Source organism: Ochotona curzoniae, unplaced genomic scaffold, assembly GCF_017591425.1.
Source record: "Ochotona curzoniae isolate NIBS_2020 unplaced genomic scaffold, NIBS_Ocur_1.0 contig_883, whole genome shotgun sequence".
Classification (NCBI taxonomy): domain Eukaryota; kingdom Metazoa; phylum Chordata; class Mammalia; order Lagomorpha; family Ochotonidae; genus Ochotona; species Ochotona curzoniae.
The window spans coordinates 16,206,705-16,222,113 of NW_024466599.1; the positions used below are offsets into that span (position 1 = coordinate 16,206,705).

Consider the following 15,409-nt stretch of genomic DNA (forward strand, 5'->3'; position numbering starts at 1 on the left):
TTTAAGCAGAATAATACCTGTTAGGTGAAAATGCCCTCATTTTAGTTACATTTATGTGGGGGAAAAAGATTTTCTTAGCCTCCTTTTCAAAACTAAGATTTTGGCGATGGAGTACAGCACTGGGGATGAGGTGTGTTTAAATTAGTGAAAGTGCACGTGCAGTTGGCTTAAGGGTATAGTGTCCAGAGAAACCAGCTTTTGCTCATGTTGTTTCAGCCGTCTAGCCACTGAAATCCAGGAAACCAAAGTGCCTGTTCTGTAGATAAGGAACTGGAAGGCGTGGAAAAGGGGATGACTCACTGCGCCTTGGATGTTGTATCCCTTAGGATTAGGTTGAGCTGTGACAGAAAATGCAAAATGATGGTCACTTACAAAATGCACTTTTATGTTCTTCCCATTCCTAGCCCTGAGGGGAGCAGCTCATGTTGCCTGAGGGCCCCAAGACAGTAGCAGGGGCGCCAGCCATTGCGTTTGTATTTCAACCAGTAGGAAGAAGCATACCGCTTAATCTTTTGTATTTGAACAGTCTTATTGTGCTGTCACTCACATTCATACCATACAATTCAACTGGACACGAACTAATTTAGCAGGTTTTCGTGACATCTGAAAAAGCTCCTGAGAAGTCCCTGCCTGTCCCTTGCCCTCGGCAGGCACAAGTCCACCCTCTGTGTCTGCCGTTTGTGGAGCTGCAGCCTGTGATGTGATGTGCGACCTCCTGGGACTGACTGCTGTGGTTGCATAATGTCTTCACCGCGCAGAGTCCATGTAGCGTGCCCCTCTGTGTGACCAGATGCGTGTTTGGGCTACATGTATGTTTTTGGCTGTTGCAAATACTGTGTTAAATAATGCCACGGCTGAACATCGCAGCTGCTCCTGAGAACGTTTTCATTTCGCCGAGGTTCAGGGGGTAGGAGGTTGCTGACAGAGCCTGGCTAGCTTATGCAACACCTGCACCAGCAGGGTCAGAGGCTTCCCGTTTCCCGCAGGCCCTCTCTTGTCACTGTCACACTTGGTGGGAAGTGCTAGCTGGCTGGCGTTGCTTTGGTTGTGCTAGCGTGAGTTTTACAGAAGGACCTGTTCAGACCGTTAGCCTGTTCCCCTCTAAGGTGTGTGGAGGGGACTGCGCCCGCTAGAGTCATTTGCAGCACAGGTGTAATTTTGATGAGTCTGGCTTGTGTTTGTGTAAGAAACCCTCTTGTGATGACTTGCTCCTATTTTGAGTTTTACTGTTTTGGGCCTTTATGTTCACATGTGAGGTGCAGTTTCAGTTCATTACTGTGTATACTAAGGCACTTTTCCCCTTTAAGGATTTTTCTGGGGTGTTGCATTTCACTCTGGCCTCAGCTTAGATTTCTGGTCTGAACAAGTGGAGCCCACCTTTGCCCATGGGGATTTAGCTGGAGGGTGGTGCAACCCATTCCTCAGTGACCCGCCCAGCCCCCCGAAAATTGTCCCATTCTCCCCTAACACTCCTCAGCAAATTTTGGCTTCCAACTGTTTCTCCATGAAGAAAGAAACCTGTTGCCCACAGTTTCCGGGGTGTCAGCTGGGTGTAGGGGGCAGCTCGGAGCAGAGATCCTGCTGACCCTTTGGGCCCCTGCATGCCACGCCCACACAGCCCCGGACCCGCCCCTTGGCGCGTTAGCCTGGGGCCGCCGGCACTCAGAGCTGCTGTGTGATGGCCGTGCCCCCTCACCCTGCCCCGGCCGCGACCTCAGAGGCGCTGCAGCAGCCACCATCAGCGCCTCAGCCAGAGGCCCACGCCTTGGAGCCAAGCACGGTGAGCACCAAGCTGAGGCGAGCGGGCTGGGCGGGAAATGGGGTCCCCCCTGGCCACTCCTCCTGCAGCCCTGCCGGGCTTTCCAACTTACCTGAGAGCCAGGGGCTGAGGAACCTGGGAGTCCAAAGAGCAGAATGGGAAGCAGGTGAGGTGAGTGCCACTTGGCTCCCTGTGCTCCTGATTCCCAGGCAGCAGGACCAAAGGGAGATCAGACCCAAGGAGGCCACCTCTCGCCTCAGGTCCCAGGCCCTGCTGTGGGCTCAGGCTCCCTCTCCAGCCCTGGTGGGTGGGTATGGGTATTAACTCAATGGGGATGCAGCAGCTGAGCAGGTGAGGGGCCCTGGGGAGTGCCCTCCCTGGCTGTCAGAAGTGCAGGTGGTGACTGGCAATAGAGGTGGAGGAGCCCTGTGTGGGTGGGGTGGGGCACTTGCAGGGGACTTAGGGACCCATCTGTCTGTGTGCCTGAATGCCACATCTCACAGGACACCATGCATGAGCACCAGACCCCTGCACCTCCCACCTGACTCCTGTGCTGCTTTTTGGGCACCCCAGAGCAAAGGACTATTTTCCCCAAGAGAGAGGAGATCCTGTGGGCCCTGCTTACTTCCCAGGGAAATGTAGAGAATGGGGCTGAGGTTCCGGGCCAGAGAAGACCAGCATTACCAGCAAGGCACCAGCATGGCACGCGCCTGCCTGCCTGCCTGCCCGATAAAGTTGCCCTGTCCCACGTGTGAGGCTGCTGACACCCTAGCACACAGCTAACCATGGCCACCGGCTAGCTCCCTAAGGTAGACTCGGCTGCCTGTGATGGGCCTGGGAGCCTCCACCTGTCACAGCAACATGGTGTGAGGCTGTGTCTGAGCTGGCATTTCCTTTGGTCCCTCTACACCCTGGGGGGACGCAGGGGCCCCTTGCAGGGCAGGTGGGGAATTCTGCACTGGACTTAAAAGTAACGTTCACACAGATGTCGAAAAAGAAGACATCCTGCCCAAGTGTGGTTTTCTCCCTGGAGCAGAAGGGGTGTGTGGAGGGTGAGATAAAGGAGATAAAGCCTTATCTGGGAAGGCTGAGCAGCTGCAGTGCCCTGCACGATAGGAAGTGGGTGAAGCCACAGCTTGGTCCCTACTCACTCCTCAAAGGATTCTGAGTCTTTAAAAGATGCAGCACTTTACACTGGGGCTTCATGGTCATTGGCTGCACCAGTGAACAGACGGCGCACCTGCTAGGAACCAAACATGGTGCAGGGGACTGAACACCCCGGTGAATAGAATCATGATTCCCTCTCTGGCCCGTGTGCTGTAGGGAGAGGGGCCATGTGAGACCACACCAGGCAAGGAGGGCCTCCTCAGGAAGGAGGCCACCTGGGTTGCAGGACAGGTGGGGGAGCAGAGGTGAATGGGACAGGGTCACCGTGACAGTGACCAGCAACTGCAGGGCTCTGAGCAGAGACATGGCCCGACTCCTGTGAGCAGTAAGCCTGCTGACTCCTGGCTGGGGAGCGGATTGCAGCAGACAGGAGCAGAAGCTGGAGAAGAGGAATCGAGGATGACGCCTAGGCTCGTGGCCTGAGCCCCTGAATAGCCACTTGATGCAGTGGCCACAGCACAGGGAGCTGGTTTAGATGTGAGGGGAATATTAGGGGACTTGTTTGGACCCCACTGGGCTGAGTTGCCTGTCCTACTTCTTTGTGGAGCTGAGCAGTCTGCAGTTTGCTGGCTGGTTAGCCCTGTAATGACCCTGTGGGGCTCAGATTACTTTGTATCTGTTGGACCCATTAACCACTTTCCCAAGACAATATTTAGTCTCACTGCCCCTTGGGTGGTTTGGGAGCAGAACAGAGGAGGTGGCTGGCAAAGCCTTCAAGACATCCCTGGAAGCCAGGAAGATGCTGTACTGGTAGGGGCTTAGTTCCTCTGTTTCTCACAGGACAGTGGAGCTAGTCGCCTCTCTCTCTGTACGAAGATCTGCTATGGCATTGGTGGAGTTCCCAACCAGGTGGCCTCCAGTGCCACCGCCTTCTACCTGCAGCTCTTCCTGCTCGATGTGGCTCAGGTGAGTGTGGGCAGCAGCCAGGGCCCACTTGGAGAGCGCTTGCATATACAAGAAGGAGCCCCCCAGGCTGGTCTCAGGGAGGTCTGCCACAGCTGCTTTTAGAGGGTCAGCGCATGGCTCAGTAGTGTGTGCTGCTTCGCCTGAGGGTTCTCTGCAGTGCAACTCAGAAAAGCTGGTTTCAGAGTAGTGTATAGAACAGGTGCGTGTCAGCCGGGACGCGCTCCATTTCTATGAGAGAAAAAGGACACACACCTTGGTGTTCATGTGGTCCACAGGAGGGCATTGCTGCAGGACCAAGTGTGAATACAACTGTGCCATTTTTCATGTGTGTTCTCTGTGCCTTTTAGAAACGATTCTCCGAGACAATTGCATTTATATAAAATTACGGATTTCAAATGCACCTGCAAACATGAGAAGGTGTTGGGAGTTCAGATCGGCTTTGCTTACTGTTTCCTTGTCCTGTATTTTTATAACAAGTGCACTGGTTATGTATTTGGAAAGATCAATAAACACTGTGAAGCAAAACGTCTACTTCTGCCTGTCCACCTGGGTCTACTTTGTTCTCAGAGCCACCCCTGAGGAGGGAGGGGGCTCTCGAACCTTCTTTTACAGTGATTCCCCCCCCCCCTGGGTGGTGTGCACCTGCTTCCCCGCTTCTCTGTCCGTTGCAGATTCCTGCTGTGCAGGTGTCGCTCCTCCTGTTTGGAGGGAAGGTGTCTGGGGCAGCTGCCGACCCGTTGGCTGGGTTCTTCATCAACAGGAGCCGGAGGACAGGGTCTGGACGGCTGATGCCCTGGTGAGTAGCCCCACAGTCCTGAGGGCCCAGGCCCCTGGTTCTCGCCCAGAGCTCAGGCAGCTGCTTACTGGGAACTCTGTGGACAGCCAGAGGCCAGGCCTGGACTGTATTGACTCAGGCTGTGGCTGGAAGACGCTCTTGGGGCTTCATCCCTTACCACATGCCACGGGGCTGGCCCTGGTGTGGCCTGCAGGGCCGGCGTAACCTGGGCTGGAGGCCGTGGTAGGTCTCAGAGGAAGGACCACCTGTTTGACTCTGCCAAGTGTCCTTTTAGCAGGGAATGGCAGGGCCAGCAGCAGGTGACGCATTTGCACTCCTGGTGTTGAGTGACCCCCATTCCTCATTCCCTCCTCATCTCTGGCTCCATGGCTCCCAGCCTGAGCCCCAGCCCTGGGCTTACTGAACAGCAGAGATGGGCCTGGGTTGCTCCAGTCTGGGCCCTGTCCTGGTACGGCAGGTGCTCTAGCTTGCTGTGCCCACAGGGTGCTGGGCTGCACACCCTTCATCGCCTTGGCCTACTTCTTCCTCTGGTTCCTACCTCCCTTCACCAGTCTGCGAGGCCTCTGGTACATCACCTTCTACTGCGTCTTCCAGGCCCTGGCCACGGTAAGCAGCCTCTTGAACAGGTGTGTGTATGAGGGGAGGGGAGTGGCACTACTGCCCTCCCCAGCCCTGGGGCGGGTGATCCTCCCATGAGCTCTGGGAGCCCTACTGCCCTGAGCTTTTAGTGGCCAGCAGGAATGTGGCAGTGGACTTCAGCCTGGGGAAGCAGGGCACCCACCTGGCACTGAGGATTATAGGGCTGTTCTGACCTCTGCTGGTGCCCCTAGTTCTTCCAGGTGCCCTACACAGCGCTCACCATGTTCCTGACCCCCAGTCCCAGGGAACGGGACTCAGTTACTGCTTACCGTGAGTGGGTCTTCAGGGAAAGAACAGGGCTGGGGTGCTGCCCCTGGGGCCCCGTGCCCAGCTGGCTTGGGTACCTTGCTCAGTGCCGTGTCTCCAGGGATGACCATGGAGATGGTGGGGACGCTGATGGGAGCCACTGTCCATGGGCTCATCGTGTCTGGCGCCCATGGGCCCCACACATGTGAGGACGTTGCACTCCCCAGTCAAGCCGCCATCTCCCCCAAAGCTGTGAGTGCTGCCTGCTCCCAGAGCTGCTTCCTCCCCAACCCCCAGCACCTGCTCTTCAGGGTCTTCCTTGAGCTTCTAGCTAAAAACTTGACTCCCACCCCCAAATCCTGGCCCATTCTCCACCAAACCTGCCTCCTGGAAGCCAGACAGAAAGCAACAGACAGGCCAGTCGTGTGGGGGGAGGACTGGGTGGGCTTAGGGGAGGACAGCCGAAGGCTTTGGTGTTCTTTGTCTCCATACCCCCAAGGTGAAAAGGAGAAAGGAGGAGGAGAAACCAAAGAGCGGCCCCCACCCTCCCTCTCCCCTCAGAGCAGGTGCATCACCTTGGTGACCTTCCTGTTCCTTAAGCCAAGGACAGGACGTCATCACCCTCCAGCACCCTGGGAGTCTGCCATCCCTTGCTCACCCCCAACCCCCTCAGATCACCTGAACTTTCCACACCTCCTGGGAATCTGTTGGGGGGGGGGGTAGTAGCCTCATGCCAGACCTCCTGACTCAAATTCTGGGGAGGAGGTCCAGCTAGCCAGATCAGAACAAGATGCTGGGGGGTATCAGGTGAGGGAAGGGGGGAGGTGTGCCAAGGGTCCCTGTGAAAGCCACCCTGGGCATGCCCCCTGCACCTTCCCTCGCCTCCCCAGAGTGGAATCTGCCTTGCATCACTGTCAGCCCCACACATCCTGCACCTGTGGCTTCCCTCCCTCCTGGAAGGCAGGGACCACTGTGGCTCTCTGCCTGTTGAAGGACTACATGACCCTGTGCTGACTCCACTTGCTCGTCATCTGTCCCCCCTCCCCAATCTCTCCTTGTGGCTGCATGCGACCCATGTGACCATCATCAAATTGGGGTGCAGCAGGCAGCTGCAGCATCAGGGTAAGGGTGGCAGGAACCCTCTTTTCCAGGAGGAGGAAATAAGAATCTGTTTGAGCCCCTGGGTCTGCCTCCCCTGCTGGAGCAGCTGGGAGGAGTGGCAGCCCCAGCCGGCTTGAGCGGAGCCCCCTCTGCTCCCTGGGGGATAGCCCTGCCTCTGTGTGCAGATGGGCAAAGCAGAGAGGCATGGGGGGGAGAGGTATGGCAGCGCCAGCTGCGGCAGCACTGGGCACCACATGTTGGAGACATTGCAGGACTCCGGCCCCACCCTGTCCCACAGATGCGTCTCTACTGCCTCGCAGCTGCCGTGGTAGCAGTAACTTACCCTGTGTGCAGCAGTCTGCTGTGGCTGGGGGTGAAGGAGCGTCCAGGTACAGGGCTGTCATGAGGCTCGGGCCAGGGCTGCTTTTAGGGGTGGGGTGTTGTTTTGGAATTCAAGCCCAGGTGGCACCTCCCTGTGTTGCAGACTCCTCTGCTTCAGCCTCAGGCCCAGCCCTGGGCTTCCTGGCAGGGCTGAGTCAGACTGCCCGGTACCCGCCCTACCTGAAGCTCGTGCTCTCCTTCCTGTTCATCTCAGCTGCTGTGCAGGTACCTGCAGCCACATGGGCTGCACAGGCTCGCAATTCAGTGTCCGTTTACTGCAGGCTTGAATTTCCAGGGGCTGTGCTGGGGGGAGAGCTTCAGGGTGGGCAGGGGCTGGGGGTCCAGGGGCTGGGGGTCCAGGGCCTGGGCCCCAGAAGCCAACATGCCTGAGGTGTTTTACTCATTGTTCCTAAGTAGACCTCAGCTGTGCGAGTGGTAAAGAGGGGACCACACATGGGGTTGGTGACAGTGCTGGGACTAAGTGTCCTCTGCAGGGGCAGTGACCGCATGATGGCAACCTTGAGTTCCAGGTCCCCAAAGAGGGCTGGGGTGAAGCATGCTCCATTGTGCTCTTACTGTGGGCTTCTGCCATGCCCTTCGTGCACCCACCTTCTGTCTGCTCCCCCATCCCATGCCTTAGGTGGAACAGAGCTACCTGGTGCTGTTCTGCATGCACGCCTCCCGGTTACAGCAGCACGTGCAGAGCCTCGTGCTGACCATCCTGGTGAGGGGACCCACTTTGACCTGACATAGATGTGGGCAGAGGTCCGGGGGGACAACATTCAGGACACAGCCTTGGCCACCTGTGTCCCAGTAGAGGGTGGATCATAATATGAATGGCCGCAGATTTACCCAAGGGGCAAAGGCAAGGCAAGGCTCGGGCCAGGCTCTGAGGCACAGAGTGAGGGTCGTGGGGTGCTGCTGTGTGTTTTCAGGTCTCTGCCGTGCTGAGCACCCCACTGTGGGAGTGGGTCCTCCAGCGCCTGGGCAAGAGGACCTCGGCTTTTGGGATCTGCGTGAGTGTGGCGGCCATCAGGGGCTGGGGGAGATGATCTACATGTGCCTCTTGGGGCTGACAGGGCGCAGGTGGAGGGGTCAGCTGGTATATATCTGTCTCCCCAGACAATGGTGCCTTTTGTGATCCTGCTGGCCATGGTGCCCACAGCCCCTGTGGCATATGTCGTGGCCTTTGTGTCTGGCGTGAGCATTGCTGTGTCCCTGCTGCTTCCATGGTAGGCTGGGGTGAGGGCTGCCTTCGCAGAGGGCTGCCTTGGCAGATGCCTGCCCCTGTCTGGCAGTCTCTGGGTCCACCCCATGTCAGGTGTGGGGGTGGGGGACCTGCAGCACTACCCTGACCCCTCCTGAAAGGAACAAGCACGCAGACCGCCGAGCTCACTGTGTGTGGCCAGTGCAGTGCTCAGAGGGGTGGGTCACCTCAGGCTGCCAAGGGGACTAAGCAGGACCTGCTGCCCCCGTCCAGGTCCATGCTGCCCGACGTGGTAGACGCCTTCCAGCAGCAGCATGAACACAGCCAGGGCCTGGAGACCATCTTCTATTCATCCTATGTCTTCTTCACCAAGCTCGCAGGCGCGTGCGCCCTGGGCATCTCCACTCTCAGTCTGGAGTGAGTCCCCGGGGTGGGGCCAGAGGCACAGAAGATCCTAGTACACTCGGGACTCCTCTGGGCACCAGGCTGAGACCCGCCCTCCCTCTCCCTGCTCAACCCATCCCCTGACCACTCCCCACCCCTTGGCTGCAAGACCTGACCTGGCCATGGGGGTTGGGGTGGAATGTGCTGTTTCTCCAGGTTTTCTGGCTACCAGGCGGGAGCCTGCCAGCAGGCCGAGGAGGTGGTGGTGACCCTCAAGGTCCTCATCGGAGCCGTGCCCACCTGCATGCTCCTCACTGGCCTGGGCATCCTCATGGTCGGCCCCACCCCCAAGGCACCAAGTCAGGATACCTCCCGCCAGCTGAGCCTTCAGAGGTGGGCACCCTGCACATGTGGGAACAGGCAGGGCTGCCCCCAGAAGACTTGCCCCAGCTCCCTGCAGGTTTCCTCTCAGCACCTCCTTAATTTCCCAGTAGAGGTTACTGTCTCCCTTACTGGTCTCCTGGGCACCTCAACACCTGCTGACATCCACCCCCTGCAGGTTCTGCACCTTCACAGCCCACAAGCTGGCAGGCTGTTCCCAGGGAGCCCTCACCACCCTGCTCTCCTTCCCCCGTCCACTCAGCCCTGCATCCATTCCCTGTTCGCCTCTCCCAGGAGTCTATGGGGACCTGGAGGACTTGAGCCAGGCCTCCTTCATTTTTGCATCCCAAGGCCCAACCCCAGATGTACTGGGAGGCCTACAAACATGCGTCCCCACTCAGGACAAGCCAAGCGCTGCTCTGGCATGCTCCCTATGCACGCCCCGACCCTCCTGCGGGGTCCTGCTGGAATCACACACCATGTGCCCTAAGAAGCAGGCAGGAGGGCTATTCAGTGGCCCTTGTGAGGAGCTTCTTACCCTCAGCCCTGACCTTGCCCTCCTTCCCTTCCTGCAGGCGGACCAGCTACAGCCTTACCTGAAGCCCCAGTGCCAAGGAGCTGCAGTGGAGCCAGCGCCTTCTCACTCACCTCTCAATTCACCAGGGCCTCTTCCCTGGGTGCCGCCTCCAGTGAGGCCTCCTGGTGTACCCCTGGCTCCTAGTCACCCCAGCTCTGCTCCCACAGCCAGCAGCAGCTGCTTCTGGGCACAGGCAGCCCTGCAGGAAGCCCCTTCCCACCCCCTGCCCCCGCAGTAGGACACAACAGCCATCTAGTGGGGATAGATGGACATGCTGGGAGGCGGTGGGGGGGGACAGATACAAGGCCCAGCCTGCATGAGACCTGCCCGCCCCAGAGCACTGGGGGACAGCGGCATCAGTGAGAGGCCTTTCCTGAGCTCCTCCTCTGCCCACCAGCACAAAGCTCCGTGGTTGGACACATGAGCAGTTTGTGTCAGAGAAATTCTCTAGAATTTTCTCAGAGCACAGGAACTGCAGTTGTCTAGGGGCCGTCTCTTTGGGGTCAAGAGATCCACTGAAGTTGACTTTTTAAAAAACAAATGAAAGTCTTATCTTCTGTTTGGTCTGTCAACTGTGACTCTGGCCTACCGCCTGACCCTCTGGAACAAAGCTGAGATCCCAGTGAGCCCAACTCATGGGGGTCTGGGGGCCTCAGGATCTCCCTGCCTGGAGAAGTGCAGGCACTGAATGTGGGCCTGGAGAGATAAGGCCCCCCACCCTTATCTCTAACCCCATCCCCTCCCTGGGGCTCGGGCCCCTTCCTTTGACCTGCCTCAGGAGTGTGACTCAGGGGTGAGTCCAGCTCTCAAATGCCTGCCCTGACAGGAAGTGCATCATTGGTTTCCTCTGCAGCTACTGGGTGAGTGATGGGGCTTCCAGATTGGTCTGATGCGTCCGCCCTCACCCCTGTGACCCCAACATCAGCAACAGTCCTTGGGGTCAGAGGACAATGGAAAAACCCGCAGGCTTGGCTTCTCTGGACCATGCACCTGAGCCAGGGAGGAGCTGACAGGAGCTCTGCACCCCTCCGGCTGGGCACAGGTGGGCACAGGAACACACACCCTATGCAACCACACAGTGCCGGTAGGACACACCACACACACACACACATGCTGGCAGAACACACAACATACACCTGCTACTGGCCATCAGGAGGGAGCAGTTCCCTAGCCTGGGCTGCTGCTGGCCATGTAGGGAGGGCACCTGGCAGGGGACAGGGCTAGGCATGCACAGGAAACTTGGGCAAGGCGGCAGGAACAGAAGCTAGCATGTAATTTTAGATTCTGTCTGCTGGGGTCAAGGTGTGGAAAGCAGAACACATGCTCCAGGGCTAGCCACAGCAAGCCCACCTCCTGGGCCCTCATGGTCCAGCCTGGGCCTTGCAGGGTGTAACCCCCACCACCTCCTCTCAGCAGCCCTATAAAGGGGGTGCCATTCTCAGAGGAAGGAACCATAGCAATTTGCCGGTCCAAGGCCGACTTTCATTATTACACACAGGCAGGCAGCCTGCCCAGCTCACTGTTCCAGGCATTTAAACCAGTGGGCCACTTTGGCTCAGCTGTCTAGTCAGGGTGGTGGGTGGCAGAACAGGTGCTGAGGGATGACCTGGTGATTCAGGAAGCAAAGAACGGGGCGTGCCTGCCCATGTCTGCAGTTTCTATGAAGCAACCTAAGCCAACCTAGTCTGCTCTTAAGTGTTCCACTCTCAGGCACCAGAATTGGATCCATCGCCACGGTGAATCCATGAACACAGGACTTGGGGGAGTGACTAACAAATGGGTCTTTGGGGCCACCCAAACTAAGAGCCAAGCCAAAGCACTGCCTGAAATCAGCTGGGGGCAGAGGCAGGCCGTGAGCCCGGCTGACTCCAGGGCTTGTGGAGCGAGCCGGTGCTAAGAGCGTGCTAGAATGGCTCTTGGGGACCCTGGCCATCAGCAGGACCGTGCCTTCTCTGAAACCAAACATCACCTTCCCTCTGGCCCCAAGGTCATTCCCATCATCCTACCTCTTTGACCTTGGGTTCACAGTCCATCAGAGCCCACCTCCTGCTTCAGAGGAAGAAGGTGGTCCCAGGCTTACTCTGGGGAAGAACAATAGCACTCTGGGCCCTAACCTGAATCCCCATTTAAATCCAGACCATGCCATCACATGCTCCAGGCCTGAGCTGGGACAGGCAGTGGCATCGCTGCTTGGGACGCCCATAGCCACGGCAGACCACCTGACTCAAGTTCTACTCTGCTTCCAATCCCACTTGCTGCTCAAGCACCCCCTGGGAGGCAGTGCCAATGCCTGGAGCACTGTTGCCTACAAATAAGGGAGGCCTGGATAGAGCTGTGTGCTCCTGCCCACAGCCTTCCTCAGCCCCGGCTACTACCGAGTTTGTGCAGTGAAACAACAGATGGAGATCTCTCTTGCTCTCTAGAGTAAAAATGAAAACGAGTTTTTAAATCTGTAAAGACCCTTTCAGATCCTCTTTTGGCTTCCTTCCATTTAGCCCCACAGCAGCCTCCAGCCTCACAGGATCAAGTGCGACCTGTCACATCCTCAGAGGTGCTAACTTTGGCCTCGGCCTCTGCATCTGGTGAGGTGAACATGGGGGACAGGAAGACGGGCTTGGCTGCTGCATCTGTCTGTCGCCACATGGGACTGGCTGCCTATTTAACCAATCCAGACCTCCAACACTGCTCATCCTTTCCAGAACTCAGTCTTTCCTTGTCCTGCATGACACCCTTCCCCCTGGGTCTCCTCCACCTCTGGCAGGTAGTTTAACTATCTTTCCTTTATGTGCAAGCCCCTCCAGCACCCCAGGGTGGAATGCTCCCCTACAGCAAACGCTGCACATTCTATCCTAACTCTGGACTTTGGGTACCCTATCATAGTGGTCCTCCAAGCAACTCGGGCACCTGCAGTTCTAACTGGGACTTACCCCCTCGTCTCCACGTCCATTCTGCTTCCTGCACATTCAGTAAATTGTGTTAGCATCTATTTATCTAGGTCCCCAAATCTAAATCATAAATCTTAGATTCCCATTCTCCCCCATTCACCTATTCAGTGTGGGCCAAGCAATGGAAAGAAAGGGTTATGGCTGTGGCCTGTTATCAAATGGTGGAAGTGATTCAAAACCAGACAGGAAGTTCTAACAGCAATTATGGATTGATATGGCTCACATCACACAATGAATTGACACAGCTGCAGGCGGTGTGTGTGTGTGTGTGTGTGCGTGTGCGTGCCCATGGGATTCAATTCAGCTGGACAGTTTTCTGTATTCTCCCAGAAACACAGAAAACTTTTACGAAGCACTAAGATGTCATCTAGGGCTGGCATGGTGGTACATCAGGCTAATCCTGAGCCCTGTGACGCCGGCATCCTTTATGAACCTGAGTCACGACCTTGCTGCTCCACTTCCCATCCAGCTCCCTGCTTGTTGCCTGGGAAAGCAGTAGAGAATGGCCCAAAGCCTTGGGACCCTGTGCCTGCATGAGAGATCCAGAGGAAGCTCCTGGTTCCTGGTTTCAAATCAGTTCAGCTCCGGCCGTTGCGGCCATTTGGGGAGTGAACCACGGGATGGAGGATCTTTCTCTGTAAATCTGCCTTTCCAATAAAAATAAATCTTAGGGAAAAAAAGAAATCTAACACCTCCTTATAATAATGACTTAGCAAACCAGGAAAAGAAAGGGTCTCTCTAGGTGAAACAGTCCTTTAAAAGCCAGAAATAGACCAGTGCAACGCCTCCTAAAATATGCATGACATTCTTCACAGAATTAGAGAAATCTTTCCTAAAGCCTACATGGAACTACAAAAAACCTCAAGCAGCCAAACAAACTTGAGCAAAAAGAAACCCGGATGTATCACACCACCTGACTCCAAAACACTGCAGAGCTCTAACAGTACCACTTACTAAACACGTGGCAGCAGATTGTCAGCATCTATAATGTTAACCCATGTAGCTGTTGGTTCACATCCTGGCTGTTCTACTTTTAACCCAGCTAGCCTAATTCATTCTTTCTCACTGTAAACCTGCCTTTCAAATAAATAAATACATCTTCAAAGCAAGCCTTAAAGAGAGAAACAAAGCCTACCAGAAATTTGAGCAAAAGAAATGAGCAGGTATTTGGAAAAGAGAATATAAAAATGGTTGGGGCCTGGTGCAATGGCTCAACTGGCTAATACTCCACCTCCAAATGCAGCAGCCCATATGGGTGCCAGTTCAAGCCCCAGTTGCTCCATTTCCTATCAGCTTCCTGCTGGTGGCCTGGGACCCAGTCTTGGGACCCTACACCCACGTGGGAGACCCGAAAGAGGCTCCTGGCTTTGGATCAGCTCAGCTCTGGCCATTTTGGCCATTTGGGGAATCAACCAGCAGTTGGAAGACCTTTTTCTCTATCTTGCCTTCTCTCTGTAAATCTGCTTTTCTGATAAAAATAAATCTTTTTGAAAAATGAAATACAAATAGTTAATAAACATGTGAAACAACACTGGAGTTCTTTGCTGGTCAGTAAGGAAACGGCTGCTCATAAGACACCATTTAAGCTGCTCAGCTCCCCAACAGCCAGAAAGCATCAGGTCTACAGGGCAGGTGGAGAGACCCCACTGCTGTGGGGGCCAAAGGTGACACCACCAACTGGACAGACAATGGCATCAACTCCCCAGTTGCACTGAGCACACCTCATGACCCAGCATTTCCATTTCTCTAAGATTTATTTACTTTGCTTGGAAGTTGGGATTAAAGACAGACAAAAGGCCAGCGACCAATATGGCTGGAGGTGTCAATCCAAAGCCAGGAGCCAGGAGCTTCTTCCAGGTCTCCCATTGAGAGCATAGGCCTGAGGCCTTGAGCCATCGTCTGCTGCCTTCCCAGGCTATCAGCAGAGAGTCGGATCAGAAGTAGAACAGTTGGGATGGCACGGTGGTGTAACATGCTGATCCTCCACCTGTAGCATCAGCATCCAATATGGATGTCAGTTTGAATCCTGGTTGCTCCACTCCAATCCAGCTCTCTGCTTATGACATGAAAGAGCACCAGAGGATGGCCCAAAATTTGGGATCCTGTGCCAATGTGGGAGATCTGGGAGAAGTTCCTGGCTCTTGGTCTTGCACTAGTATGTCTCTGGACATTGTGACCATTTGGGGAGGGAACCAGCAGATGGAAGATCTCTCTGTGTCTTTCCTTATCTCTCTGGAAGTTTGCCTTTCTAATAAAAATGCACAAATCTTCAAAGCTTTGGCCATCCTCAACTGCTTTCCCAGGCCACAGGCGGGGAGCTGGATGGGAAGCAGGGCTGCCGGGATTAGAACTGGCGCCCATATGGGATCCCGGGCGTGCAAGACAAGAACCTTAACCACTTGCGCCACCGCGCCGGGCCCCATAAATCTTTTTTTTTTTTTTAATTAAAGAAGTATGGGCCTGGCGGAGTGGCCTAGTGGTTAAGGGCCTCGCCTTGAATGCACCACCGGGATCCCATATGGTCGCCGGTTCTAATCCCGGCAGCTCCACTTCCTCTCTATCTCTCCTCCTCTCTTTATATCTGACTTTGTAATTAAAATAAATTTTTTAAAAAATTAAAGAAGTAGGGCCCGGAGCAAAGGCATAATGGTTAAAATCCTCGCCTTGAATGTGCCGGGATCCCATATGGGTACCAGTTCGTATTCCGGCGGCCCCACTTCCCATCCAGCTCCATACCTATGGCCTGGGAAGGCAGTTGAGGACAGCCAAAGCCTTGGGACCCTGCATCTGGATGGGAGACCCAGAAGAGCTCCTGGCTCCTGGCTTCGGATTTTCTCAGCTCCGGCCATTGCAGCCGCTTGGAGAGTGAACCATCAGATGGAGAATCTTCCTCTCTGTTTATCTACCTTTCCAATAAAAA

General features: G+C 55.7%; 1 protein-coding gene across 1 annotated transcript; it reads left to right on the forward strand.

Annotated features, from left to right (window-relative positions):
* Window positions 1–375: 375 nt before the first annotated feature.
* Window positions 376–9,733, forward strand: MFSD2B (major facilitator superfamily domain containing 2B). The gene is made up of 14 exons (XM_040992908.1): window positions 376–1,780; window positions 3,707–3,832; window positions 4,504–4,628; window positions 5,111–5,234; window positions 5,459–5,537; window positions 5,635–5,765; window positions 6,913–7,003; window positions 7,099–7,220; window positions 7,636–7,719; window positions 7,931–8,011; window positions 8,118–8,227; window positions 8,476–8,619; window positions 8,803–8,979; window positions 9,543–9,733. Exons 1-14 carry the CDS (start codon window positions 1,679–1,681, stop codon window positions 9,565–9,567), a joined length of 1,521 nt encoding a protein of 506 aa, XP_040848842.1. The 5' UTR covers window positions 376–1,678; the 3' UTR covers window positions 9,568–9,733.
* Window positions 9,734–15,409: the final 5,676 nt, after the last annotated feature.